General features: G+C 41.8%; 1 protein-coding gene across 1 annotated transcript; it reads left to right on the top strand.

The window, feature by feature from the left end:
• Nucleotides 1–27654, top strand: LOC310784851 (NLR family CARD domain-containing protein 3-like; the record flags this gene model as incomplete). Its single annotated transcript, XM_083645888.1, has 7 exons — nucleotides 1–79; nucleotides 165–278; nucleotides 16552–16665; nucleotides 23247–23325; nucleotides 23510–23738; nucleotides 24122–25919; nucleotides 27477–27654. Exons 1-7 carry the CDS (start codon nucleotides 15–17, stop codon nucleotides 27652–27654), a joined length of 2577 nt encoding a protein of 858 aa, XP_083502014.1. The 5' UTR covers nucleotides 1–14.

The raw sequence follows: 27654 nt of genomic DNA, 5'->3' as shown, positions 1-27654 counted from the left end.
TCAGCTGTGTCTCCATGAAGAGTGACTGGTCTATGGATCATCCTCTACGCTTTAAAGATGAACATCCTTCTGAAAATATGTAAGTTATTGTTATTTCAGTATGTTAGCATTATTGTGTTCATAAAGACACAGATATATCGACTGTGTTGTAATGTTTCTATCAGGATCCATCAGCAGATTGCAGACTCCCCTGTACCCAGCTGTGTCTCCATGAAGAGTGACTGGTCTATGCATCCACCTTTTAACTTCAAAGATAGACAGCCCTCTGCTGAGCCAAGGTAAGAGTTTAAAACAGATGAGTTTGTTATCTAGCTCTCCTGAAAATAAGTAAGAAGACCAGTAAGAAATCCAGTCTATGAATGCACTTATTTATTTTAAAAGACAACCTTCTTCTACTGTCATTCTGGGCAGTATGTCTATGCATACAGGCCCACTTTATGTGGGGATGTGTGTTTTTGTGGTTACAGACTTAGCTCTGTCCACATGATTTTGTAAGTATGGCTGTGTTACCACTAACAGTGTTAACTTCACTTGTGATGGTTATTTTGGTTTCACTATATGTATTTATATGAAACTTTTCAATTCTAAACCTTTCCTGTCACATGAGCGAGCTGAGTAGTAGTGTAGGGCTAGCACCCCTGGTAAAGAAAAAATAAATAAATTTTTAGAACTTCCTCAAAAAGGGATACTTCCGCTTTTTTGAAAAGGGGAAGTGGTTTCTTTTTGGGTAAAAATCAATTTCTCAGTACTTCTGCAAAGTGTACTTCTCCATTTTTTTGTCTTGTGCTTAAAGTCATTTTGCGCAAAAAATGCTTTATTCCACTTGTTCTCCAAAAGGGTACTTCTGTTTTTAAATCACTTTTCTTTTTGAAAAAGTGATTATTTCAAAAAAAGCCCTCCAAAGGCTACTTCCCCATTTTACCCCATAACACAGCTCACGACAAATACCACCGTTTTTTTTTGATCTCGGGGGAAATACATTTGAGCAATCATTATGCAAACCCAGCTGGATCATTTATACTGTCTACAAAACACCTCTCTTTTGCTCGCTGTTGTTATGGACGCGGCTTGTGAAACACCAACGACTTCCGCAGCACGCACCACGTCTCTTCGTGACAAGAGACGTGCAGCACGCAGCACGTCTCTTGTCACGAAGAGGCGTGCTGCGTGCTGAACGCCTCTATGACGCAACTCCACGACAGGAAGCACCTCCCTTTATAAGGACGAGGGCGATCAGCTGAGTACAACCACAAAGCCATAGCTGTTAGTTTTTTGAGAGAAGCAGTGAAGGCAGAGCGCAGCAGCAGCAGCATTTTTGATCCCAACTAACAACAAGAGTGTGTGCTTGTTTTATTTTTACTACCGACCCTCGCATCAACAAACGGCGGAGACCAACAGCGCGGCATTTTTTTGATCTCAATCAAATACAAAATTGATTATGGCTTCTCATGCAGGTAACGCAAACAATATTCTTACCTGTCCCAGTGCCCCTATGCGCAGGCGCACTGTTCAACTAGAGGCGTTATTTCAATTTGACGGCAATCGCGGGTATGAATACAAAATCGAGTACTTACGTGAGAAGCTATTGCTAAGGGCTAGCCATGATATTGGTAGAAAGGACATTGTGTGTTTCAGTGCGTGTTCACAAATGACACCTGAAGCGTGGAATGAGCAGGCATCAAGGTATTTTGATGATGAAGCTATTCTATGCAGAACACCTTGTCCATTTGGATCTCAAGTCCATGGCAATATATCTATAACCGATTGGCGTACATTCATGTTTTTAATGGGAACAGAGGTGTGCCCAGCAATTAAAGCAGAGCATGGGAAAAAATCTAAGAATAGACCGGTCTGGCTGTGGCGAGCGTCGGATGGTTTTGGTGGACTTAGGATTGAGGTGCGCAGCTGGTGTTCTGGACCCTGCGATATCCTGGACGGATTTGTTTATCTCGGTGTATGTCATAATTTTAAAGGCAACGATCTATGTGAAGGCCTACCGAAAACAGGCTTTTTTAGGCCGGGGGCTAAGGAGATCCCAGCTGAGGATTTTGTAGAAACAATTTTTTTCATGCAGCTTGGCGACTGGAACAAAATGCATAGCATAGGTCATAAAATTAACGCAGTCATTACTAGAGACGCGAGACACGCCGCTCTGAGTTCTATTAGAAAGAGACTGGCTTTTAATATGGAGTGCAACAGCGACGCCAGTGACGAGGAGGAGGACAACAACAACAAAACAGTCAACTGAACCCAAATGGTATGATACGGCTTGTGTGTGTGTGTGTGTGTGTGTGTGTGTGTGTGTGTGTTACAGTATATGTGTAGGAGGAACAAACCACTAATTCATCTATTGTCTCTTTTATGTTTTACAGATCATAACACCGATGACCTCATCCAGTATCGCCCCCTATACACCCACAAACCCCCGCCTCGCACATTCATAACAACCCAGGCACAGGTGCACGCCAATGAGGATTCAAACCATCACATCAGACTGTCCAGCCAGGAGACAACCCCCACAGATGCAAAGCACATACCACCACCTCCAAAACGCATTGACATATCTGCGGTGCGCGGGATCAGGGCCCTTCTTGTACGATGCATCCGTGCAGCAGCATGGACGAAGGCAAGACTTTTGTGCAATGGCTGCATTATTGACCACCCCAGTCAACTTCAGCATTCATGTGTGTTCGCCTACGATGATGACATATTTGGACTTTACGGCAGCGAGATATTCGATCTAGTGTTTTCTCCTCAGCTTGTTTCAGCCATAGCTAGAGTCGTCTGGCTGATTACAGGGGACACTCATTCGAACGAACGATTAATGGGAGCAGCGGAGGCCATAATTGCAGACATGTGTGACCCCCCCACGGGGCTCAGATGGAAATGTGATGAATTTGATCCAATTAATACATCCCTCCCACATGATAATTTTGTAGGTGAGGGTTTCGTAGTGTGGGCTCAGTCTAACCCCTGATTTTTTTCTTCCCACTTATAGGCTATTATAGGCTATAATAGGCTATATCTTTTTTTTTTTTTTTTTTTTTTAGACTAGCCATGTGGTGGTTAGTCAGTATGTTAACGGATATATTTTACCCTAATAATGTTTGTTTTGTTAGAAATAGATTAAAGGATATTTTCCATACATTTGATGATGATACTTTTAAAAATCATATGAATTTTGTACGTTCTAATGTTTGCTGGGATGAGATGCTTATACTGTGTAATAATACAAACATGTCTACAGATGTCATATTTGATTCGTTTTTCTCTGAGGAGGGTAAAGTGTTTGACATAGGTAATTTAGTTGTGATATTTGCATTCATGCACGATGTATGTATTAGACATAACATAGATTTAATTTTGGATTATTTGTGTGATAAACATTTACATGTATGTATGGCTTATTTGAGATTGATTGATAAGAAAAGAATGTTTACATTGTCTATGGAATAAAAAAAAACATTTTTAGATAAAAAACATTTGTTTGTTGGTGTTTTAGCTTCAGCGTGATATATAGATGTATATTCATAGTCAACATTGCGGGGGCTTCCGCTAGGAACGAATCTGATATATGCGTTTCACCCCGGGTTGTTTTTGAGTACGGACTGTGCGTCTGACCATGTAACCCCCCAGTGACATCCGGTTTAGCTGGTTGCCTATAGCCACACATGATACGTTCTAATATAAGATATATAACTGTTTGACATAATGTCAGATCATGATGGAGCAGCGATTAGACAAGATCTATTTAGATCCCGCTAACCCCGCGGGTTTCTCTAGCATTGCTAAACTATGTGATGCCGTTAGAAATGACGATAAGGGGCCGGTGAATGAAAGCATCGTTAAAGATTATCTATTAAAACAAGATGCATATACACTACACACTCCGGTTTTTAGAAATTTCAAACGCAATAGAGTATTTGTATCGGGAATCGATAAACAGTTCCAGATAGACTTAGTAGATATGGCTGAATATTCGATGGAGAATGACGGCATTAAATTTTTATTAACGTGTATTGATGTATTCAGTAAATTTGCATGGGTTCAACCTCTGAAAAATAAAACGGGTCTAGCTGTTACAGAGGCCTTCAGATGTATCCTCATGGATGGGCGTATTCCCATCAAATTACAGACAGATAAAGGAACAGAATTCTTCAACCGTAATTTCAAAAAGTTAACCCAGGAATACAACATTAAACATTTTACGACATTTAATGAGACTAAGGCCAGCGTTGTCGAGAGGCTGAATAGATCGATAAAATCCCGGATGTGGCGATATTTGACAGCTGTCAACTCGAGAAGATACATTGATAGCCTAAGTGATTTAGTTTACGCCTACAATACCGCCAAGCACCGATCGATAGGGATGACACCCAGCCAAGTAAATAAAGGAAATGAACGCATAGTTTTTAATAGACTGTACAAGAAACACCCTGAGCCAACCCCCTCGTTCAAGTTTAATATCGGAGATAACGTGCGGATCTCAAAACAAAGAGGGATATTCGATAAAGCTTACAGAGGTGGATATACCGAAGAATATTTCATAATATATGAGCGAGTCGCTAGACATCCGGTGGTCTATCGCGTTAAGGATCTAGCCGGTGAGGCGTTAAAAGGGTGTTTTTATGAAGCAGAACTGCAGAGGGTTATTATTGACGAGACCAAGGCGTTTAAAATAGAGAGAATAATCAAACGACGTAAATCAAAGGGGGCAAGACAAATCTATGTCAGTTGGCGTGGTTATCCAGAATCTTTTAATTCCTGGATTAATGAACGTGATTTGATTACCATATAATATTTATAGTGGGTGGGTGACAGCTAGGAGACTACTCTCCCCGTGACAGGCAACGCGTTACGTCATCTACAACATGGCCACCCCGGAAGCGGCTGGCTTCTACGTTACGCTCCCCAGCAACGCCTCTATCGATATATATCCGAATAATAAAATCTGGAGTTATCGGACAAAGCTGGCGAAACCATTAGTGTTTAGAGAAGCCTTTGAAGTAGGTTTGGTAGAAATCCAATACCCAAAGTCTTGGCCTACTTTTCCATTAGAGGACGCAAACATAATGGTTTTTGATGTTAGGGGCAAAAAGAAGATTTTCAGAACCGTTTCTATGCAGATAGGAACTTATGGGTCAATCCCTAGTATTTTATCACGCTTCAACCACACATGCATGACTGTGTTCAATAACCCAAACCCACCTATAGTATTAACCTATAACGAGGTCACTAATTTTGTACAAATCGGAGGCGTCCCAGGATCAAAAATAATATGTACAGGAAGGCTGGCGACTATCCTAGGAATGAGCCCAAATGTAGAATACCTCTGCATTCCTAAACCAGCGACCGCTGATTATCAAACTGATATTGACGCGGGTGTTTATAATATATTCGTGTACTCAGATGTATGCCAGCATCAACTCGTGGGTGACGAATATGTACAGTTGCTCAGAACGATTAATATATCAGACACGGACCGACGCGTGACCACTCTATCATTGGATCCCGTACATTACACACCTATCTCAAAGGACGTTATCGATGACATTGAACTGGTTCTGAAAAACGATCAAAACAAGCATATTCCATTTGCATACGGAAAAGTCCTTATCAAATTACATTTCAGACCAGTTGGTTATAAACGCTGACGCATAATGATGACGCCGTATGAGAGCGCCGGAAATGACGCGTTGGATTACTATTATGATTACTATGTTAAACAGGCGGGTGGAGATTTAGCGGGGTTTTCTGGAAGCGCTACACAGTATGGAGCGGGACTAGGTGGCCTGTTTAGAAGTCTTTTTAGGATGGCTGTTCCATTATTTAAACGCGGATTTTCTATTGCTAAACCGTATATTAAAACTGCAGCATCAGGCATCGCTGGAGACATAGTTCAGAATATCGTCAGAAAAGCAACAGGAAGACCTGACCCCCAAACCGGAAATGGTTTTATGGCATACCCCCAGCGTAGACCACCATCTAGTGGTCGGAGGGGGTATCGCCCCGTTAAGAAAAGGAGTAGAATACATAAGCGAAGACGTTGCACAGCTCCTCGCAGACCAAAGACAGCAACCAAACCACGTAGACGTGCTAAAACTCACACCAGAGACATCTTCTAAATAATGTCACTCCTTCACAACCAATCGGTAGAGTGTATGAAGAGTGAGCTTGATATTTTTCGTCTACCACCAACTCAGACATGTATAGAGCGTGCTGCGTGGGTTGAAATTCCACCTGTTTCTCAAATCACCACTGGGGCACCAATCGAATTCGTAATTACTGGATCAAACGATCAATATATCGATTTTAATGACAGCTATTTATATATCCGACTGAAACTCACCAAGCCTGGCGGCGTAGCCCTGGCTGATGATGATATAGCTACCCTGATCAATTATCCAGGTGGTAGCCTATTCTCACAACTGGACATTCAGCTTGGTGATAGGCTTATTACTCAAGCTAGTAATACCTATCCATACAGAGCCTTGTTGGAATGTCTTATTAATTATGGGCAAGAGACATTGGATACACAATTCAGCACAGCCCTTTTCATCAAAGATTCGGCTGCTGCTATGGATGGGACATCTCTTACCTCGGGTAATGATGGTCTGGTGCGTAGGAATACCTACACTGCAGAAAGTAAAACTTTGGAGCTTATCTGTCCTATACACGCCGATTTATTTATGCAGGAAAAACTGATGATAAATGGCATTGATGTGGGGCTGAAATTTATCCGCTCTAAAGATGAATTCTGTCTCATGTCACCCACTCCTGATAAACACATCGGGGTGAATATACTTAGCGCAAGTCTCTATGTGAAGAAAGTTAGCATTTCCCCAGCTGTCAGGCTTGCCCACATGAGGGCGCTAACGCACGCCAATGCACGCTATGCCATGGATAGGGTTTCACTGAAAACAGTGACAGTCGGGAGAGGCCTCAGGATGACAAATCATGAAAACTTATACAATGGTCAGATACCCAAATTAATAATAATTGCTTTTGTTGATAACGAGGCACATAGCGGGAATTATGTAAGAAATCCCTATAATTTCCTTAATCTCAACACTGAATTTATTGCATTATATTGCGATGGTCATTCATATCCTGCGAGGCCTTTTACACCTAATTTCACCACTGGCGAGTATGTCAGAGAATATCATGAGCTGTTCCAAGCCACCGGTCGTCATTTGAAAGACCGCCCTCTCGCTATTACACGCCAAGAATATGGGAGTGGCTATACCTTGTTTTGCTTTAACCTGGAAGCAGATGGTGCGAACACAGGAAACGTCAGCTTGATTAGAACAGGCAATGTGAAACTTGAGGTTCGTTTTAGACAGCCTCTGACTCGCACAATCAACATAATCTGCTACAGTGTCTTTGACAGCATCTTGGAAATTTCAGGGAAAAGACAGGTTTTATTGGACTATTACTAAAACTGGACACTATGAACACAATGGAGATTGATCGGATTCTCAGGAAGAAACTTGCAAAAGGCGTACAACTGTTGGGTGTACTAGCAGCCGACGCACTTCCGCGACATGTGCGCTCACTTCCGGCTATGGTTATTGTCAACACCGACTATAGTGACAAGCCAGGACAACACTGGCTCGGAATATATATAACTGTAACCCGAGAAGCTATGTTTTTTGACAGTTATGGTAATCGTCCTGATTTCACCGGGTTCCCAAAAGAAATAGCATGTTTTATAAACCGGAATAGCCGTCATGTCACATATTCAACTGTGCAGGTGCAGAACAGCGCCTCTGTCAGCTGTGGACAACATTGCATATTCTTTTTAATCAACATCCAAAAAGGTCTATCGTATCAAAGTGTTATGAAAAAATATACTAGTGATACTCTGTGTAACGATAATATGGTATGTACCTTTGTAAGCAGAATACAGCCTGGATCATGTAAAAGCTATCATTTAAAATGTATACAATGTGCAACACCACAGACCTGTATGTGACATTTTCAATCAAATAAATCATATGAGACTGGAAACAATGCTGGTTGTGACTTTTTATTTTTTTCAATATGTACATAGGATATTTTGAGCATTATGAAAAAAACAAACAACAACAATATGACCATACATCATGATATGATAAAAATAGGATGAGAAACAATACATGATATGATAAAAATAGGATGAGAAGCAATAGCATGTAACAAAAATGCTGAGGTTGTAAAAGCTTCAACCTGAATGATAGGATAAAAATAAAAATAAAAATGGAAATAAAACATAATAAAGTAAATAGAATTTGAATGTTCTGTTTTCAATTAGAATCATTTGAATAAAAAAATAGTAAAAATAAAAATAAAAATGGAAATAAAACATAATAAAGTAAATAGAATTTGAATGTTCTGTTTTCAATTAGAATCATTAGAATCATTTGAATAAAAATAAAGTATAATAGAAAATAAAAAAAATGAAATAAAACATAATAATAATAATAATAATAAAACATAATAATAATAATAAAGCATAATAATAGAAAATAATAGAAAATAATAGAGTAAAATAAAAGTATAATAATGTAGAGTATAAAAGAAAATTCTAATAGGATCTCCAGGCGGTCCTGGCGGGGCTAAACATTTCACCATCAACAATAACACTATCATTATCATCATCTGCACCATGCATTGTCTTGCTATGTTCAAACAGACGACGGAGACTCCTATTTGTAACGGTAGAGGAGGGGACATTTATCTCTGCTAGTGTCTTAAGAAACTCTCGCCATCCTAATGGGCGAGCCGACTCTCTAACCAGCTGTGAACCTGTCATAAACTTGACTAAATCAAATATGTGTGTTCCCCTGAGGGGCTGATTGTCAATAACTAGCTGACCGTTAGCAGTCCATCTGATTCTATCCGATGCATTGGAGATAGCGTTCAGAACGTGTGAGGCCTTGTTTTTGCTGTGTGCTGGTATGTGTTGTAATACATCCGTTATGTCAGCAGGTGTCGCATTGTTATCATTCACAGGTGCTAATGTCTCAGCTGGTTCAGAATTTGGCATCAATAGTGTTAGCGTGTTCTTTTCGTTATCGGCCTGTTTCACCAGAGTCAAATATCTGTGTAAAATGTTTGAATATTTCAACGCTTTACTATGTACATCAACACTGGGATCATCTAGGACCTCTGCCATCAAACGATCTAGATCACACTGAGCCTTTGTTCTGATGTCAGGGGGGGCGATGGGAGTAGCAGGTGGGCGTGTCTGAAGAGCCTTGATTTGATTGTGTGGTACAAGAAACATTTTGGTGGTGTGTTCCATGATCAGCCTCGATTAAAAAGACCACTAATAATAGGAATAGCCGCAGCTAGCAAAGGGAATATAAAACCACCGCGTTGGTTAATCTTTTTCTTTTTTTTCAATAGTGTAACTTTTTTATTGGCAAACCACCTAAGTAAAGCCTTGCTTTTCTTTAATCTCCTGTGAAGTTTAGGAGAAAGTGGAATATTCCCTTTTAATAGGTTCAATGCAAGCTCACATAATGCATTAATTAGATCATTGCTGGCTGTGGCAAGAATGGTCTTGCGCCTTTTGGGGGTCGCCTTATAAAGATGTTGAAGAAGTTCGAAATTCCTATGTACACGAGCAGACATTTCTAAAAGAGCCTAGCTTCTTCCCCCTCTGGGCAGATAGACAACCTGTCGCTCGGGGGTTAACTCAGTTCTGAGTCTTAACAGGTCAGGTGTCGTTGGTTTATAGTCTATGAGAATATATCCATAATTACTCGATGTGGCATCTTGAAAAGCTTCCATAAAATGTTTTGAATTTTTGGAGTACATTTGACGTGCTATGATGCTTATTTGTTGTTTATCGCGAGGGTTTTTAAATAACACAAGATAATTAGTGTTGAGACTTATTGTGCGGCTTGCTTTGCCTTGGGCGAAAAGATTCTGGACCAGATAGATACAACTTAAATTTCTGTGATGACAGTATTTTGTAAATACATTTTGAACCTCTGAATTATTAACGGCAGAAGACATCTGATCATCAATAATTAATAAGTTGCTCTTATCGGGGGGAAAAATACTATCATCTGCTAATGAGGGCGGAATACCCTCAATAAAAGTAATTGGTCTAATCAGTAATAAATCATCATATACTTTTTGCCAGCAGCCATATAAAAAGACGATATTATCCAACGCTTGTGTGATCAGTTGTGATGCGTTTTGAATAATGGATTTAACAAAAAAAGTTTTTCCACACCCAGACGGGCCAGAAATAATCATGGTAAAAGGGTGGAGTAGGCGTGCATCAAAACCCTCCTGCGTGTTGATGACGTTGTTAATATCCATGTGGACGTGTGCTGAAATCGTTCAGAACGCGGCGTTTATCATAGACGACCTGAAGGCGTTTAACTAATGACTGATTGCTTAGCTGTAGCGATAATTTATGTCTCCTGATTCGATCAGAGGTTGTTCTAATAACATTAACTTCACCATCCAACACATACGCCTCCAGCAGGCGTAAAAGGGAATCATAAGTGACAGCATTTTTATTTACACTAGTATTTAGCGTGATACCTTTACATTTCACTGACGAGCGACCTGTGTTGGTGATAAATGCATAGGATTTTGGACCCGTTGATACAAAGTCTGTAATGTGTTCGGCTGGTTCAAGCTCGCTTGTCAATTGTCCTAAATGCTTACCGAGTTCCGGGTTCCACTCCCCCTCCCGCGCTGTGAAAATTATTGAATCTGTATCACTATATAATGTGCGCGAGCCAAGTTTATCCATAATTTCATATAGCTCCAGACGAGCATATGCGGTGGTCATAGCTCCTAGAAAGACATTAATATCTTTTCCCTTCGGGCCTTGACCGGCAGCATGTTTCCATTGGACAATAGCGACATCATCGGTGAGGAAGCGGAATTGACTCACAATGAATTGGTCACTGAACATTAGTTGTAGAAAACGAGCCTGGTTATTAATTATCTCACATGTACACTGTTCATCTCGTAATGCAAATCGTCCCCATAAAGTGTTCAAAAGTAATTTGGATGATGAACGTAGTGCAGGATTGTGCACAATTTTTGTTTTGTCTAAAAACACACCTTCGACTTTTTGGTATTCGGCAATGTACGCGTCTTTCTCGGCATCCGTAGTGACGTCGGCTGGGAATCCACTCGCTTCCTGTTTACGCTTGAGAAAAGCTTTTACGTACCCTTGGAATAATTCCTTTGTGCGGTGTTCAAAATGCCAGACTTCAGAGATTGATATAATACGATAACCTTTCTCGATCGCTTTGTGTAACTCAAACGAAACCCATACGCCGCTGAGAGCTCTCTCGTTCTCGTTGTGGTCGCACTCATCTTTAGAGAGCCCTTCTGCACATGTGCGACAAAGAGGGAACATCAGTTTCCCGTGTGCTCTGTGGGGGAGGACGGGGTGAAACAAAGACCTAGGCGGCGCTATTACACACTTGATGAGTCCGAAGTAGGTTGAGATATCATCAAAATCCCTGGTAATAACTTTAGGATGTCCAAGAGGGTACTCTTTTGTGTTCTGTACATATGGATATAGAGAACAAAAGTCCACATAATGTATCTTTTCGCCGTTTTCGACCTTATGGTGTAATTTTAAGGCGTTTGTTCGTCCCCCATATAGGGCTTGGCGTGGGTTCAAACGCTCAGGTTGTGTGTAAGATCTCATGAATGCCATCACGGAGACATCCGTGTGTTTCATACGGGTCCATTCACACTCCCATAAAACGACTACGTTCATACCATGGATAGATTCTAACGTATTTATTTTTTCAGCGAAAGCATGGTACAAGTCCCCAAACGTTGCGTTTTTGTAGGGGTGTGTGTCATTTGAAATATGACAGCGATCACACCCATGAAAAAAACAGCCGGCAAATTCATATGCAGTATTAGTCCTTGGGTTGAAACCATCTAGATAATAACCACCGACTCTATGTTCACCATGGTTGAGAGCATGTATAATGCTAATATTCTGGCTTTGTGCCAGATAAGATAACCACTGCATAGATGCGTCGCTGAATGTTCGGTTCTGACCTGTATAACAGCCGTTATAGGTGAGCGCGACGGTGTCTGGTTTTAGGAATGTGGTTTTAAATACAGCCATGCAGGCGCCAGGAAGCGTGACATATCGGAGGGGGTCTACGTTGGTGGCTTTGATGAACGCTTCCCTATAAAGAACACAGGCTTGACGTAACACTCGAACATCTTGTGCACAATACTTGGCCTGTTGCTTAGCAAAGTTATATATCAGGGGCTTATGACTATTATACCATTTTAAGAACTTGTATTTATCTGATTCACGCATTGTACCATACCCAAACATCTCCTTTGAGGGGATGACTCCAATATAGTTTTCATTTTCTATTGTGTTAAATTTGTATGGGAAATAGCCTTTTGATTCAGCAAAACCTAAGGCTTTTGGGGTTTCGGCTAAACGCATGGGTAGAAAGCTGGCAGAATCTATGAACCTCTGTTTTTTGTATGTGGAAAAGATGGCGGTCAGTCTGGATCCCTTAACAATGACAGAGGGAATTAGTCCTTGAGACACCATGTTTTTTAATATTAAATATCCATCAAAACCACTACCATTATGCGCTATAAACGTATGCTCTGCATAGCGGGGGCTGGTATAGAACCTTAGAAAATCACCGATGCAATCTTTCCCATCAGCGCCACTGAAGTTTCTAGGCCTGTCATTTTTAAGCGTCATAGATGATACAAAACTTGCTTCATGCATACCTTCTGCATTTATTCTTGTCTCGATGTCATAAAATATATAGTTTTCCGTGACTTCTTTAAATGGAGTAGGTTGTATGAAGCAGGCATGGTCAGACTCTTGCGCCCCTAGTGGAACGCCACAATGATCACATCTTGGTGAGCTGCATATGTGGGGTGTACTGGGTCTGTGCATGTGGCTCATTTTACATTGTGGGCAATATCTCTTTTTCTCACAGGGGGAGACGGTATGTTTGTCCCTTCTCATGTGTGCTTCATAGCAAGTCTGAGATTTGCATATACGCCTACATACATTACATTTAACAGTGGTGTTCGCCTGGGGTGGATCTATGTGTAGAGGTCCGTAACAGACATTACATATGTGTCTACATGTATGTATATAAGGCTCCTGATACGGCTGGTAGCAGTAGTCGCAAACATAACTAGCCCCAATGAATGCATTTTTATTCAGAATGAGATAATAATGTCCTTCATATAAATAAACCCAAATTGTTTCTGGGTGGGGGACGTCTGTAGTCATAAATGGGTGTCTGCGTTTAGAACTCTCTTTGTGGTGGAAGATAATTATCTTGCTGTCAAAATGACGTTCAAAAGTTCCAATGTCGGCAAATGATACTTTATGCATATGGTCAAAACCCAACTCAGTGTATATTTCTCGAGCTCTCTCCAATAGACTAGCGTTGTTTAAATCAGGGTTAAAATGTCTGGCAATAACCATGCCGAAACAAAGATTATTTCCACAACCATTATCAGGATTATAAAGGTAATGAATCTTTCGATCAATAATATCTTTATATTGTATATCCATCAATCTAAGCCTACCGCCCCCTTGCTGATTCATTGCAACTGTGATGGTGAGAGATAGGTCACCAGAGATCATTGACTCATCATTGCTTTGAATTGCGTCTGAGACATGGTCCAGAAATTCTTGACCAGCATTGTCTCCGACTGTGGCGATAGTATGCACATCTGCCGCTAGGCTATCACCCCCCAGCGTTACATCCATAATGCTACCCGTCGGGACCTCGTTTGTAACTACATCAATTAACCCTGTTAATCTCTGTCTGACCATACCAGGCACCAATCCGAGATTATCAGTGTTAATATCGCGTAGATCTATATTTTGACGGTATATCCTAGCGTTGAATGTATCTATGTGTCTAAGGGTATAATCACTGGGAGAGATGGCAGCTGGGGGTTGAATCATAGAGTCTGCAGACGGTGTAGTGATGTCGTCATCGTCGCGGTCTGATGACGCGTCTATTTGTTGTGATGGTGTAACGACTGTCGCGGGTGTGGGTAGCATGTCGGCATTTGATGACGCTGCTATTTGTTGTGGGGGCGTAAGCGTAACGATTGACGTGGGTGGGGGTAGCGTGTCGGCATTTGATGACGTCTCGTCGCAGTCTGATAGCGCGTCTATTTGTAGGGGTGTCCCTCGGGGGTCGACTGACTCTAATGACGCAGCAGCTGCGTCATTTTGGGGTTCCGCGTGTTGTTGTGTTGGGGTAGGCAAAGCGCCACCGGTCTGCGGTACAATGCAGCTTCTCCGGGGTGGTAAATCAGCTATGTAGCGTTTGATTATACGAGTCTGTGCGTTAGCCCAGGCTCTAATATCGTTATTATTATTCACCCCCGTAGGTAGGTCATTTGCTAAAGCATAAGCGACGCCTTGCTCACTCCAGTCTATTCTAAGGGGAGGGGGTTTATCGGAGTTGAAATATCTAGTCAATTTAGGGGGAGGTGTTCGCATCGGGGTCTGCATCGGGTCTGCATCGGGGGTCAGCGCTGAGTTGTTGGGGGTTGTCTCCTGGCTGTAAAAAAAATAAAAAATAAATAAAAAATAAATAAAAAATAAATAGCGATGGATATGTCTATCTCAAAAATACATATAGCCTATATATATATTGCTGGTTGTTATATCTGAATTATGTCCTTACATCTGGTCGATTAAATCTGCAAAATCATTTGGGCTCAGCCCATTGTCCTTAGATGTGATGTTATCAGATGAATGGTGTATGGGGGCATCGGGGTTGCATCTATGGAAGTCACGTGGTTTGCCTCTATGGCGACGGTTGGCTGTCTTCGTGGGAGCCCCTCCCAAAGATTGTGGATGAAATAACAATTCACCTGTGTGAGAACCCGTTCTATGGGGGGGTAAAAAAAACAACATTTCAAAAAAAAAACTGGTAGAAGTATGGTTACCACACCCATTTTTTTTCTAAACAAACTATATGATAAATATGTAAACAAACAATGTTTCATTCTCACCCTCTAGGTCTGTTAGTAATATCTCGTAACGCAGCTCCTCGTTTTAGAGAGATTCTGGTGTGATGATCATCATCTGGATATTCCTCTGAACGCGTGGTGTCCAATAATCTGGTCCCCGGGTTATATATGTAAAAAGCTGTATTGTTAATGTTTTTGTTAATATAACATTCCATAAAAAAAACAAGGAAAAGGATCTTAATTATAAATATATATATTAAATGGATAGTCTAATTAAACAATATTAATAACAAAAAAAATCTTACCATTGAAATCCATGGTTGTTGATACGAGGGTCGATAGTAAAAATAAAACAAGCACACACTCTTGTTGTTAGTTGGGATCAAAAATGCTGCTGCTGCGCTCTGCCCTCCACTGCTTCTCTCAAAAAACTAACAGCTATGGCTTTGTGGTTGTACTCAGCTGATCGCCCTCGTCCTTATAAAGGGAGGTGCTTCCTGTCGTGGAGTTGCGTCATAGAGGCGTTCAGCACGCAGCACGCCTCTTCGTGACAAGAGACGTGCTGCGTGCTGCACGTCTCTTGTCACGAAGAGACGTGGTGCGTGCTGCGGAAGTCGTTGGTGTTTCACAAGCCGCGTCCATAACAACAGCGAGCAAAAGAGAGGTGTTTTGTAGACAGTATAAATGATCCAGCTGGGTTTGCATAATGATTGCTCAAATGTATTTCCCCCGAGATCAAAAAAAAACGGTGGTATTTGTCGTGAGCTGTGTTATGGGGTAAAATGGGGAAGTAGCCTTTGGAGGGCTTTTTTTGAAATAATCACTTTTTCAAAAAGAAAAGTGATTTAAAAACAGAAGTACCCTTTTGGAGAACAAGTGGAATAAAGCATTTTTTGCGCAAAATGACTTTAAGCACAAGACAAAAAAATGGAGAAGTACACTTTGCAGAAGTACTGAGAAATTGATTTTTACCCAAAAAGAAACCACTTCCCCCTTTTCAAAAAAGCGGAAGTATCCCTTTTTGAGGAAGTTCTAAAAATTTATTTATTTTTTCTTTACCAGGGGTGCTAGCCCTACACTACTACTGAGCTGACCCACTTGACTGTGTCATGTGACTGCATCATGTGGGTGCTTAAGATGGCGTCTGTCTAATGTCATTTTGTCTGAGGAACGGCAGGGTGTAAGAGTTTAAAACAGATGAGTTTGTTATCTAGCTCTCCTGAAAATAAGTAAGAAGACCAGTAAGAAATCCAGTCTATGAATGCACTTATTTATTTTAAAAGACAACCTTCTTCTGAAACAAAGTCAACAAAATGTTACTATAATGTTAAAAGTAACTAATCCTTTTAATGAACAAATTCCATCTGAAGATGACCAAGATTTTAACAATAATACATAACACTGCTCTTGTTTTGTATCCTTTTTCATGTAGAGAAAGTTTTGTAGCAACAGCAGAGAACGTTACTCATTCACTCTCCTCACAGATCACATATCTGGTTATGGAATTTGAACATTCTGGTCAAAATGCTGATTTTCTTGAAGTTCAAACTGTTCTTCTTTTGTCAATCCTATTTCTATCAGGATCCAGCAGGAGAGAGCAGACTCCCCTGTACCCAGCTGTGTGTCTATGAAGAGTGACTGGTCTATGCATCCACCTTTCAACTTCAAAGATGGACAGCCCTCTGCTGAGCCAAGGTAAGCATTTAAAACAGATGAGTTTATTCTAGAGCCTCTTCTAAACATGAAGTCTGGATCATGTCCGGCTAGCCAGAGCAGGATATTTTCCGGTTTTACCTTTCTAGACATGAGGGGTCTTTGTTTAGAAACAGCTGGAAATGGTCCGTATGCTCTCTGCCGATAGCGAGTAGAGTGGGCGGGCATGCAGTAGCGTGTATCGATAAATAGAAATGTGATATGGAAACAGCTTTAGCGAATCTGTAACCAAACTCCATTCAAAAACATGCCGTTTTAGGCGATAACGTGGGGTGGCAATGTGCCAAAAAAGTGAGCGCTTGCTAGGGTTGCCACGGTGTGGTCATCTTCACACCGGGTAATAAAAAACGTGACAACACCGGTGTTACCGGTTACATCGTATAAATATATACAATATAATAAAAATAAAAATAAACTCAGCTATCCTCATGGTCCAGTCAGTCAGCTCCTCTCCACTGCTGTGTTAGCTTGGACACTCACAGTCACAACACTGGCTGCCTCACAATACTTGGCTGCATCCAACTCCAGACAACTTTTCAGACCCTCCTGGAGACAATCTTTCTCAGAAGAGACTAATGTTAGCGATAAATCTGGAGACTTTTTCTGACGTGGGATTAACATTACCAGCAAGCAGCAGTTAAGCAGGCAATGACGATAGCTGGGTAAGTCCCGCTAGCATCGATGCTAAGTTAGCAAAGTACAGGGGGAGCGCAGCTAAAGCACATGGCTAATTAATATAGATGTTAACTCCATATTAATTAGCCATGTGCTTCAGCTGCATGCTCCTCCATGATGAGACTAGACCACAAAAGGTAGGCTATGGGCCCTATTCTCCCACAAGCCTTCGGCGCTAAAACGGGCCTTAAACGCAAAAAAACGTGCCTTGCGCCTGTTGATATCAATATGGCTTTAGGCTGCCAAATGCGCTTTAGGCCGAATGGGCGTGGCGCAGTCCCAGAATGGGCCAAAAGTGGGCGTGTCGGCGCTAAATACCGGCGTACTGCTATCTTCCGACCTGGCGTTAATTTAGCGCCTTGCGCCTTTGAAAAGCAGGCCTATTCAGTGGGCCAGTTGCGCGGAGCGCTCCCCTCTGGCTCTCTCCCTCCCCTCTGGCTCTCTCCTCTGTCACCCTTCTCTGTGTCACTCTCTCCCTCTCTCCTACTGACAGGAGCAGGCATTGGTGTGCGTTTACCAGTTTATTGTGAAATAAATCCTTCCGCGTTGAGTTACTGTCACAAGCCTGTGTGACAACGCGTCCAGCCTGGGTAAAACAACTCCGTGTACCGCTTTGAGGCTGCAGGCAGTCTGACAGGCACAATACGACTGTCTCTCTCTGACTGCCTGTGAATGTCCCAGCATGCAATTGGGTACTCAATTTCGCTACTAAATAGCAACCAAATGAGGCGAAATAGATATAAAAGGTCGATCTAAAATAATGTGTAATGGTAACACAGCCTGCAATTGTAGAACATTTCAATATTGGACCAAATAAATCATCGAAATTAAAACACCATCCTAAGTGAAACATATATGTCCTCCTGGGCCTATATATATCCTTTGTCGATTTAACGTCAGAAACAAAAGTGTTAGCGGAACGCGCTTCGGAGCGCGCTTCTACTGTCATGTGCTATACTGTGATGTCTGCTCCAATAACTTGGCCCAACTTCACATTTAGTTTTACAATAAAAACACATTTATGCAATGACTTTACATAATGTAGGGTATATTTATGTGCATCATTCTACCTGCAGCAGGGGAGAAAAAACGATATCGTTCTGAACAAACTTTCACCAATATAAAATTAATCTCATCATATAGGGATAGGCTATATTTTTCTAGCTGATGCATTTAGAACATTATTTTCACTTTGATCTTGCTATAGTGTAGCGTATTTACATGCTTGCAGTATTGAAACTGCAGTTAGATTGGTTTGAGAAGCATAATAATATGGAATAATAGCCTATAATGCAGACAGACAGACTGGATGAAGGGAGGGGGGGGGGCAGAGCGTTTGGCTTTCGTCTGGTTTTGCGGGATCACTGGAATTGGAGCTAAAAAGGCAAGCGTGCGATTCGTTTATTGCAGTTATCCAATGAGCATGACGGTGCATAATTTTACGCTTAAAAGGCGTGGTTGTAATGCTTTAGGCTGCGTGTAGCGCCAGCACGACGATATCAAGTGCGCTGGTCCACGCCCACTGATTTGTGCTGCGCCAGGCGCTCGGCCTAGAAACAGCGCCGATGCAACGATAGGGACCTATATGTCTCGATATAGACTGATGCAACTCTTGCATTTTTACATAGCCTACAAGACAGACAGGTCGGGAGGAAAAGAAACCATTCAAGCCGTTTGCAGCACTTGAGGAAACCGTGAGTTTGCTCGTTTAATTTGTTTAATTCGTTGATATAAGCAATTCGAACGATTAATTAATTAATAGGCTACGTGAATGTTAGCGGGTACTTTAGCCTATGCAGTAGGCTAAAAGTAGTAGGCTATTATCTCCTTGTTGCATTTTTAAACTGTCAGATGGGGGAGAAAGAAACAATTCAACTTTTACTTGTTTACTCACCTAATTTGGCTCTCTTCCAAATAATCTAGCCACATAACTAACCATTCATGAAAATAATGATCACCGGGACATTAATGGTTTTTAAAGTGCCATTTAACCACCCGCCCACTAAGACATACATGATCCGGATCATGAGCTGCCAGTGTTAAACAGCCGTTTTTCCAATAATGCGGATCCTATACTAGGGTCTCAGATGGTCATGATCCGCACTCGCGAGAGTGCGCATAAGGCGGCTAATTGTTTCTAAACATGCAGGCCGACCGGCTAGGAGCTGGTTATAATCCGGATTTCACTGCATGTTTAGAAGGGGCTTAGCTCTCCTGAAAATAAGTAAGAAGCCCAGTAAGAAATCAGTCTATGAATGCACTTATTTATTTTAAAAGACAACCTTCTGAAACAAAGTCAACAACATGTTACAATGTTGGCCCGGCAGGTCTAAGACAAACCACTTAATTTTACTTAGCTTAAAATAATACTGATAACGATAATAATAATAATAATAATAATAATAATAATAATAATAATAATAATAATAATAATAATAATAATGATGATGATGATGATAATAATGATAATAATGATAAAAAAATCTAATGAGATTACCTAAATTGGCTGTTTGAAGAAGTGATTTTCAATATAATAAATGCTGAAGAATAAGTGCACAGTATGTTTTATACAATTTAATCTAGTGATAAAATGAGAGAAAAGCCCTGCACAGCAACAATCTGGGGTTCTAATGTGGCCCCCAGGAAAAGATAATTGCCCACCCCAAGTCAACATAATGTAATGTTAAAGTTGAGCTTAAACTACATTTCCAGAGTATCTGACTTACTTATTGTGACGTATAGAGTACCGCAGGGATGACATATTTTTGTAGTCGGAATGCGGAAGTCGCGGACTTCCGGGTTCTTCACTGTTTCTGCCTATGGGATTTTTGAATGGGTTTTTGGTGCAATGCTTCAAATAAGGTCTGCAGGGCAACGCAAGCGTAATCAAACGCGAACCAGTGTTCAGCGGGATAACATGAGGACCACATGAGGACCATTTTACACATGAGGACCACTTTCATGAGTTTTGAAGCGTAAATGCGAGCCCTAGAAGTAAAAGATAATTTCCATGTTCGTCCTTTGAAGTGATGACGTTATTGACGTATAATATCCCCGTCGACTCAACAGTGTAGTCTCATTTAGCCGTTTGCTAGCTAGCCGCCCTTTTAACGGCACGTAAAAGCTTAAAAACTCATAAAAGTGGTCCTCATGTGTGAAGATTATCCCGCTGAACACTGGTTCGCATTTGATTAAGCTTGCCCTGCCCAGAGACCTTATTTGAAGCATCGCACCAAAAACCCATTCAAAAATCCCATAGGCGAAAACAGTGGAGAACCCAGAAGCGTTAGCATCGATGTTTTCCGGACTAATTCCTGGGGCTCTCTATTTCCGAGTGAAACAGGATAAAGAGGCGGGACATAATGTTTGGAGGAGTTTGATTTGACAAAGTGGGCGTGTCTGGGACGAGGGACTTGACTTAATGTGAGACGAGTCGACTGCCCTGCCGCAGTGCCTCTGAGCAGAGGGAGACAGAAGTCCACTAAAGAATGTAGGTTATCTGACAAATCTACCGGTCACGTTGCAATAACAGTCTATGTTATAAACACAATAGGCTATAATGTAAATTCAGAGTTGTGGGCTGCTGCTGGCTAGTTCACTGCGCCCAGCCCCAGAGCAGAGAACGGGCTGGCGGTTACCCCCCGGCAGACAGCTGCTTCCATTTAATTTAATTTCATTAGTTTAGTTCATTAGTTTATTTCACACCAATCAACAGTAAGTGAGCCATGTTAGCATGGACAGCTAGTTTCCATCTGCTGTTTCTGGCCAGATGTTGCAAAGGCAACCTAAAATTTCAAAATGCATGTGTTACAAAGATAAAAGTACTAGTGACTCAAGAGATACAATAAAACATAAAAGACTGGTTAGTACAATGGCATGCAGAGAGAACAAATGCACAAATAATAGGGTAATAGGGAACATATCTAGAATAGACACACCTGCAATAAAAGCATATATACTAGAGCACAAAGCGTGGGGAGAGGGCTGGCTGCCAGCTTTGAAGCATGCAACTTTAGTGTTTAAAGCAGATGTTTCAAAGCGCTTTCTAAAACAAATAAGATAAAGGAATACAATAGGACCTCACTGCAGCCTTCGACACCATCTATCACACCATTCTTCTCTTCCGCCTCTCTCTAATCGACCCTCAACATAGTATAATAGTGATGGAATGTGGAATGTGAGTTAACGAGCCAATTACATATCCTTTGAATCTACATTAAACGAACCCTTAGTTTTTTTTACATGTTTATTTGTTATAATAACATTTATGGCAAAGTTTGCCCATTTAGCCATGTTGCAAGCATTCTTGGAATTTCCTTCTAGCCGTGAACATTGATTGACAGGTGACAGCTGTGATTGTCATGATGTTATTGGTTGAAAATGTTAGTAGTAAACGGTTTTTATTGAAGACTAAAAACAGATGTACAAATAGCAATCATAGATTGAATTGTGAGTACATCATTACAAGTATAAAAAGGCAAAGCAACAAACATACAACAGTTTAATTAGTTGTTTAAAAGTCTGATCATGTAGGGGATGGCACTTTTTTTGTACCGCTCTGTGTTGCAGTAGGCCAGGTCAAGGTTATTTGAGGAGCGGGTTAAGCGATGGCTTATTACGCCTCGCTCAGGTGGAAGCCAGCTACTGAATTGGTCAGACCGTCGGAGCGAGGTGGCAAACGCCCTGGTGAGGTCTTCGCGCCGGGAGCTGAGGGAGGGGAGCCCTAGGCGGCTACAGGCATCCCTGTAAGATGTAAAGTCCCGGCCCAGGATGATCCGCACCGCCCTGCGTTGGACTCTCTCGATGGCCTTTGATTGGACACCAGTAAGGCCTGAGTGCCAGACTGGAGCAGCGTATTCCAGGGTTGGTCGGATGTAGGTTGTGAAGATGGAGGTGAGATCGTCAGGTGGGATGGCAGAGTTTTTGAGGCGTCTGAGGAGGAACAGCCGCTGGCTGGCTTTTTTACAAAGGTGGTCCACCTGTTCGGACCACTTCAGGTTGGACTGGATATGGATTCCCAAGATCTTCAGGGTTGAGACGTTCTGGAGTTCGAGGTCATTTATTGTTAGTTTTGAGAGTGTAGGGGGGGATTTTGCTGTAAGGAAGTGCATTACTTTGCACTTCTTTGGGTGCAGTGCCATTTTGCGCTCAGAGGACCACCTCTCCAAGTCAGCGAGGTCCTGCTGGATGGTGGGAGGAGCGTTCAGTGGGCGCACCTCCAGGAGGTTGAGATCGTCCACAAACTTCCAACGCTTTGCGGTTGCGTTTTTTAGAAAAATTTGTAGTACGAGCCTACATTAGCACACTGTAGATGTCGTTTTACAGGAAGAACACATATTTGTGAACTTTGGCATACATTGTTCAATAGGTGCACTCTATGACTTCAAATATAGTTTGATGGACCTCTGGGCTGGGGTACCGGTACCGGCCCTTTCAAGGACGTCTGGACCCCCACAAGGATCCCCGGAATCCTCTGAAGCACCTCTGGAAGCACACTCACACATTTGACTCTCTACTGTCCACTAGTGGATGAATTCTTAACATAATACCAACGTGAAAGACGCATGAAAGTATGCAGGCAGTGACGGTTACACCGTTTGAAACGGACGCATTCATGTTTGTATGAAAATAGAACATAAATGGACCTTAAGTTTCTTCTCTCAAAATATCACATCATATCATCACAGCTCTGTGTGTGTGTGTGTGTCTGTGTCTGTGTGTGTGTGTCTGTGTGTGTCTGTGTCTGTGTGTGTGTGTGTGTGTGTGTGTGTGTGTGTGTTTGTGTGTGTGTGGAGTGAGTTAAATTTGAATTGCAATTTTCTGTCTCTGAAATCACGATTCTCACATGACATTATATGACCTACTGTAATACATCATGTTTTCTCCAGAGTCCACCAGGAGAGGTCAGAGGTTCCCAGTGGTCAGTCTGTCCAGGAGCTTCAAACAGACCTGGACTCCATATTCATGGTGTGTAAATGTAAACACATGTTACTTTACATTTTACTGCAGCTACAAATGAAAGACAAAACAACCAGTCTGGTCTTAACAGTCTTCAAACTGCACTCTTTAGACCAGTGGGCTTTCAGTCTATGCCAGATCTGATGTTATTATTTTTGTCAGAAAGTTTAATTCAAATATTATTCTGTTGCAGCTGCTTGAGGAGAACATCGTCACTTTTGTGAAGAAGGAACTGAAGAGATTCCAGAGGGTTCTGAGTCCAGATTACCCAGAATCCTTAGAGAGTCAGAGGGAGGATGAGGAGGAGCTGGACGGTGAGGAGGAAGAGCAGAGGAGGAGCAGCACAGAGGCTTTTCTAAACATCACACTGCTCTTCCTGAGGAGAATGAAGCAGGAGGAGCTGGCTGACTCTCTGCAGAGCAGTAAGAGGCTTTAACAGCTTTAACATGATGGAGAGGGGAAGTGTTGGGAAAATGGGAGATATATGATATAGCTAAATATAGACATTTCTCAAGAAAGATCGATTCAATTCCAGATTACAAAGTAATATGCACAATTATCATGAATCATCAGCTAAAATCATTGATTTATTCATGTGTGTGTATAATGCTGAATACAATATTATTTAAAAACAAATTCCACCACAGTTGCCTCTCACATTGGGCAGCACATGAAGTCAGGACCTGTTTGTCCACCAGTGGTTAGCAGAATAGATGCCTTGGGGTTGGGAAAATAAATTAGATAAAGGTTTACACTCCTCATATTTACACCAACATCCACTGATTGATGTCATTTGTTCTTTCAGAATCTCTTGCTGCAGTGTGCCAACGTAATCACAAATCCACTCTGAAGGAGAAGTTTCAGTGTCTGTTTGAGGGGATTGCTAAAGCAGGAAACCCAACACTTCTGAATCAGATCTACACAGAGCATTACCTCACAGAGGGAGGGAGCGGAGAAGTCAATGATGAACATGAGGTCAAACGGATTGAAGCAGCATCCCGGAAACCAGCCAGACCAGAAACAACAATCAAAAGTGAAGACATCTTTAAACCCTTACCTGGAAGAGATGAACCAACCAGAACATTGATGACAAAGGGAGTGGCTGGCATTGGTAAAACAGTCTTAACACAGAAATTCACTCTGGACTGGGCTGAAGACAAAGCCAACCAGGACATACAGTTCACATTTCCATTCACTTTCCGAGAGCTGAATTTGCTGAAAGAGAAAACGTTCAGCTTGGTGGAACTTCTTCATCACTTTTTTCCTGAGACTAAAGAAGCAGGAATCTGCAGGTTTGACAAGTTCCAGGTTGTGCTAATCTTTGATGGTCTGGATGAGTGTCGACTTCCTCTGGACTTCCAAAACAACGAGATCATGACTGATGTTACAGAGTTGACCTCAGTGGACGTGCTGCTGACAAACCTCATCAAGGGAAAACTACTTCCTGCTGCTCGCATCTGGATAACCACACGACCGGCAGCAGCCAATCAGATCCCTCCTGAGTGCATTGATGTGGTGACAGAGGTGAGAGGCTTCACTGACCTGCAGAAGGAGGAGTACTTCAGGAAGAGATTCAGAGATGATGAGGAGCAGGCCAGCAGAATAATCTCCCACATCAAGACTTCAAGAAGCCTCCACATCATGTGTCACATCCCAGTCTTCTGCTGGATCTCTGCTACAGTTCTGGAGCATGTGTTGAAAACCAGAGAGAGAGAAGACCTGCCCAAGACCCTGACTGAGATGTACATCCACTTTCTGGTAGTTCAATCCAAACAGGGGAACATCAAGTATCATGGGAGAGCTGAGACAGATCCACTCTGGAATACAGAGAGCACAGAGATGATTATCTCTCTGGGAAAACTGGCTTTTGAGCAGCTGGAGAAAGGCAACCTGATCTTCTATGAAGCGGACCTGACAGAGTGTGGCATTGATATCAGATCAGCCGCAGTGTACTCAGGAGTGTTCACACAGATCTTTAAAGAGGAGCATGGCCTGAACCAGGACACAGTGTTCTGCTTTGTCCATCTGAGCATTCAGGAGTTTCTGGCTGCAGTTTATGTCTTTCTGTCCTTCATCAACACTGGTGTCAATCTACTGTCAGAAAGTCAATCAAGATCAACACTATCATGGGGCAAATCTAAAGTAAAACCCTTCTACCAGAGTGCTGTGGACAAGGCCTTACAGAGTCCAAATGGACACCTGGACTTGTTCCTCCGCTTCCTCCTTGGCCTTTCACTGCAGACCAATCACAGTCTCCTTCAAGGCCTGCTGACACAGACAGGAAGTGGCTCACAGACCAATCAGCCAACAGTCCAGTACATCAAGAAGCAGATCGAGAATAATCCATCTCCAGAGAGAAGCATCAATCTGTTCCACTGTCTGAATGAGCTGAATGACTGTTCTCTAGTCGAGGAGATCCAAGAGTATCTGAGATCAGGAACTCTCTCCATCGCCAAAATATCCCCTGCTCAGTGGTCAGCTCTGGTCTTCATCTTACTGTCATCAGAAGAAGTGCTGGATGTATTTGACCTGAAGAAATACTCTGCTTCAGATAAAGCTCTTCTGAGGCTGCTGCCAGTGGTCAAAGCCTCCAATAAATCTCTGTAGGTGCATGCATAACTGGATGTAATCAAATCAATCAACTTTATAATCAGGCACAAGGTCCATAGAAAAAACAGACATACACATTTAAAAGAACACACAAAAACTCAGTACAACTATAAAAGGCACTTATACCAAAAACTCCACATCTGTGATTGGTATCTCACAGCACTGATACCAGGATTGCTCAGCAGCATGATAATTTCTTAAGTTAAGTTAAGTTCTGAGAACCATTCAGACGACAAATACATTTATACATAAAATCTTTTAAGAGCACTACTCCACCTGGGTTTTTTCAGCAATATCCTCATACAGTCATTGTAAGTGAACTGAACTTTGAGGAGGCTAGCTTTTTATACTTAACCCACAAGGGGGCAGTGTAAATAGGGGCACAGTAGGTCCTAAAGAGATTATTCTTTACAACATCAGAACAAGAGTGGAATTTCCTTACCAACATGTTAGCCTGAGCATATAACATATGCTGCTGTCTGTAGATGTCATCATCAGCCATTTGATCTGTAATAAAGTGACACAGATATTTTGTTTTATCACAGACAGATAGAACATTCTCTGACAAATAAAAAACAGGAAAAATTAGATCCCTGTCCCCTTTAGTTCCACAAATCATAACACTCTTTTTAGCATTGTATTTAACATCAAATGTGACACCACAGATGGAACAAATATTCAGTAACTGTTGAAACCCAGTACTGCTAGGGGGGAATTGCCAAATTGTCAGCATACATAAGATGGTTTTACCAAGGTGTTGCCAATCATACACCCAGTCCTACAGTGTCTTAGCTGGTCAGATAGATCATCCATGTACAGATTAAAAAGAGCTGGAGAGAGTAACCCCCCTGCCTCACCCCATTACCAACACCAAAGGGGGTGGAGACTCTATTGCCCCATTTCACTGCATGTTCTGGTTGGCATACCAGTATGCCAGGATACGTGTTATGCTGCCAGGCACACCTCTTTGACTCAATTTTAAAAACAGTTTCTGATGGTTAACTCGATCAAAAGCCTTGGAGGCATCAATGAAACAAATTAAAACAGAAGAGTTCTGCCTTCTATATGTTTCAACCACTTCTATCAAGGCATAGATACACAGATCGGTACTGTGCTTAGCCTTGAAACCAAACTGGTTGTCTGTGGCAGAAATAAAACAACTTACACGATCTAATAAAATCCTTTCCAGTACCTTGGATAACACACTGGCCAGAGCAAGCGGCCTATAGTTATCCAGGCTCCCTACCTTACCTGCTTTGTAGAGTAGTCTTAGTGCCTTAGAGTAGGTTAGGTATGGCCTACTGGCCTCATGCACAGCTCCCACAATACAATCATACATGGCACAGAGGTCTTTACTGTGTGACATATCATTACAATTGACATCAGCACATAATAGCACCTAGGTAAAAATACATCGCTCAAGAGGTCATCAGTTTTCCCATAATAAGTTAAGACATCATTCTTAGATGTATTCAATATGAAATGTAATATGTATACAGGAATTCTCAAACTTCTTATTCATCACTCATTCTTCACTAATTCTTCCTTAGGCTGAGTAGCTGTAGGCTGTCAGAGAGAAGCTGTGAAGCTCTGGCCTCAATTCTCAGCTCCCAGTCCTCTCATCTGAGAGAGCTGGACCTGAGTGACAACAAACTGCACGATGTGGGAGTGAAGCTGCTCTCTGCTGGACTGGAGAGTCCACATTGTAAACTAGAGACTCTCAGGTAA

Source organism: Poromitra crassiceps, assembly GCF_964638095.1.
Source record: "Poromitra crassiceps genome assembly, chromosome: 11".
Classification (NCBI taxonomy): Eukaryota; Metazoa; Chordata; class Actinopteri; order Beryciformes; family Melamphaidae; genus Poromitra; species Poromitra crassiceps.
The sequence above is the reverse complement of the archived record's forward strand: the minus strand, read 5'-3'. Positions and strand labels throughout refer to the sequence as shown.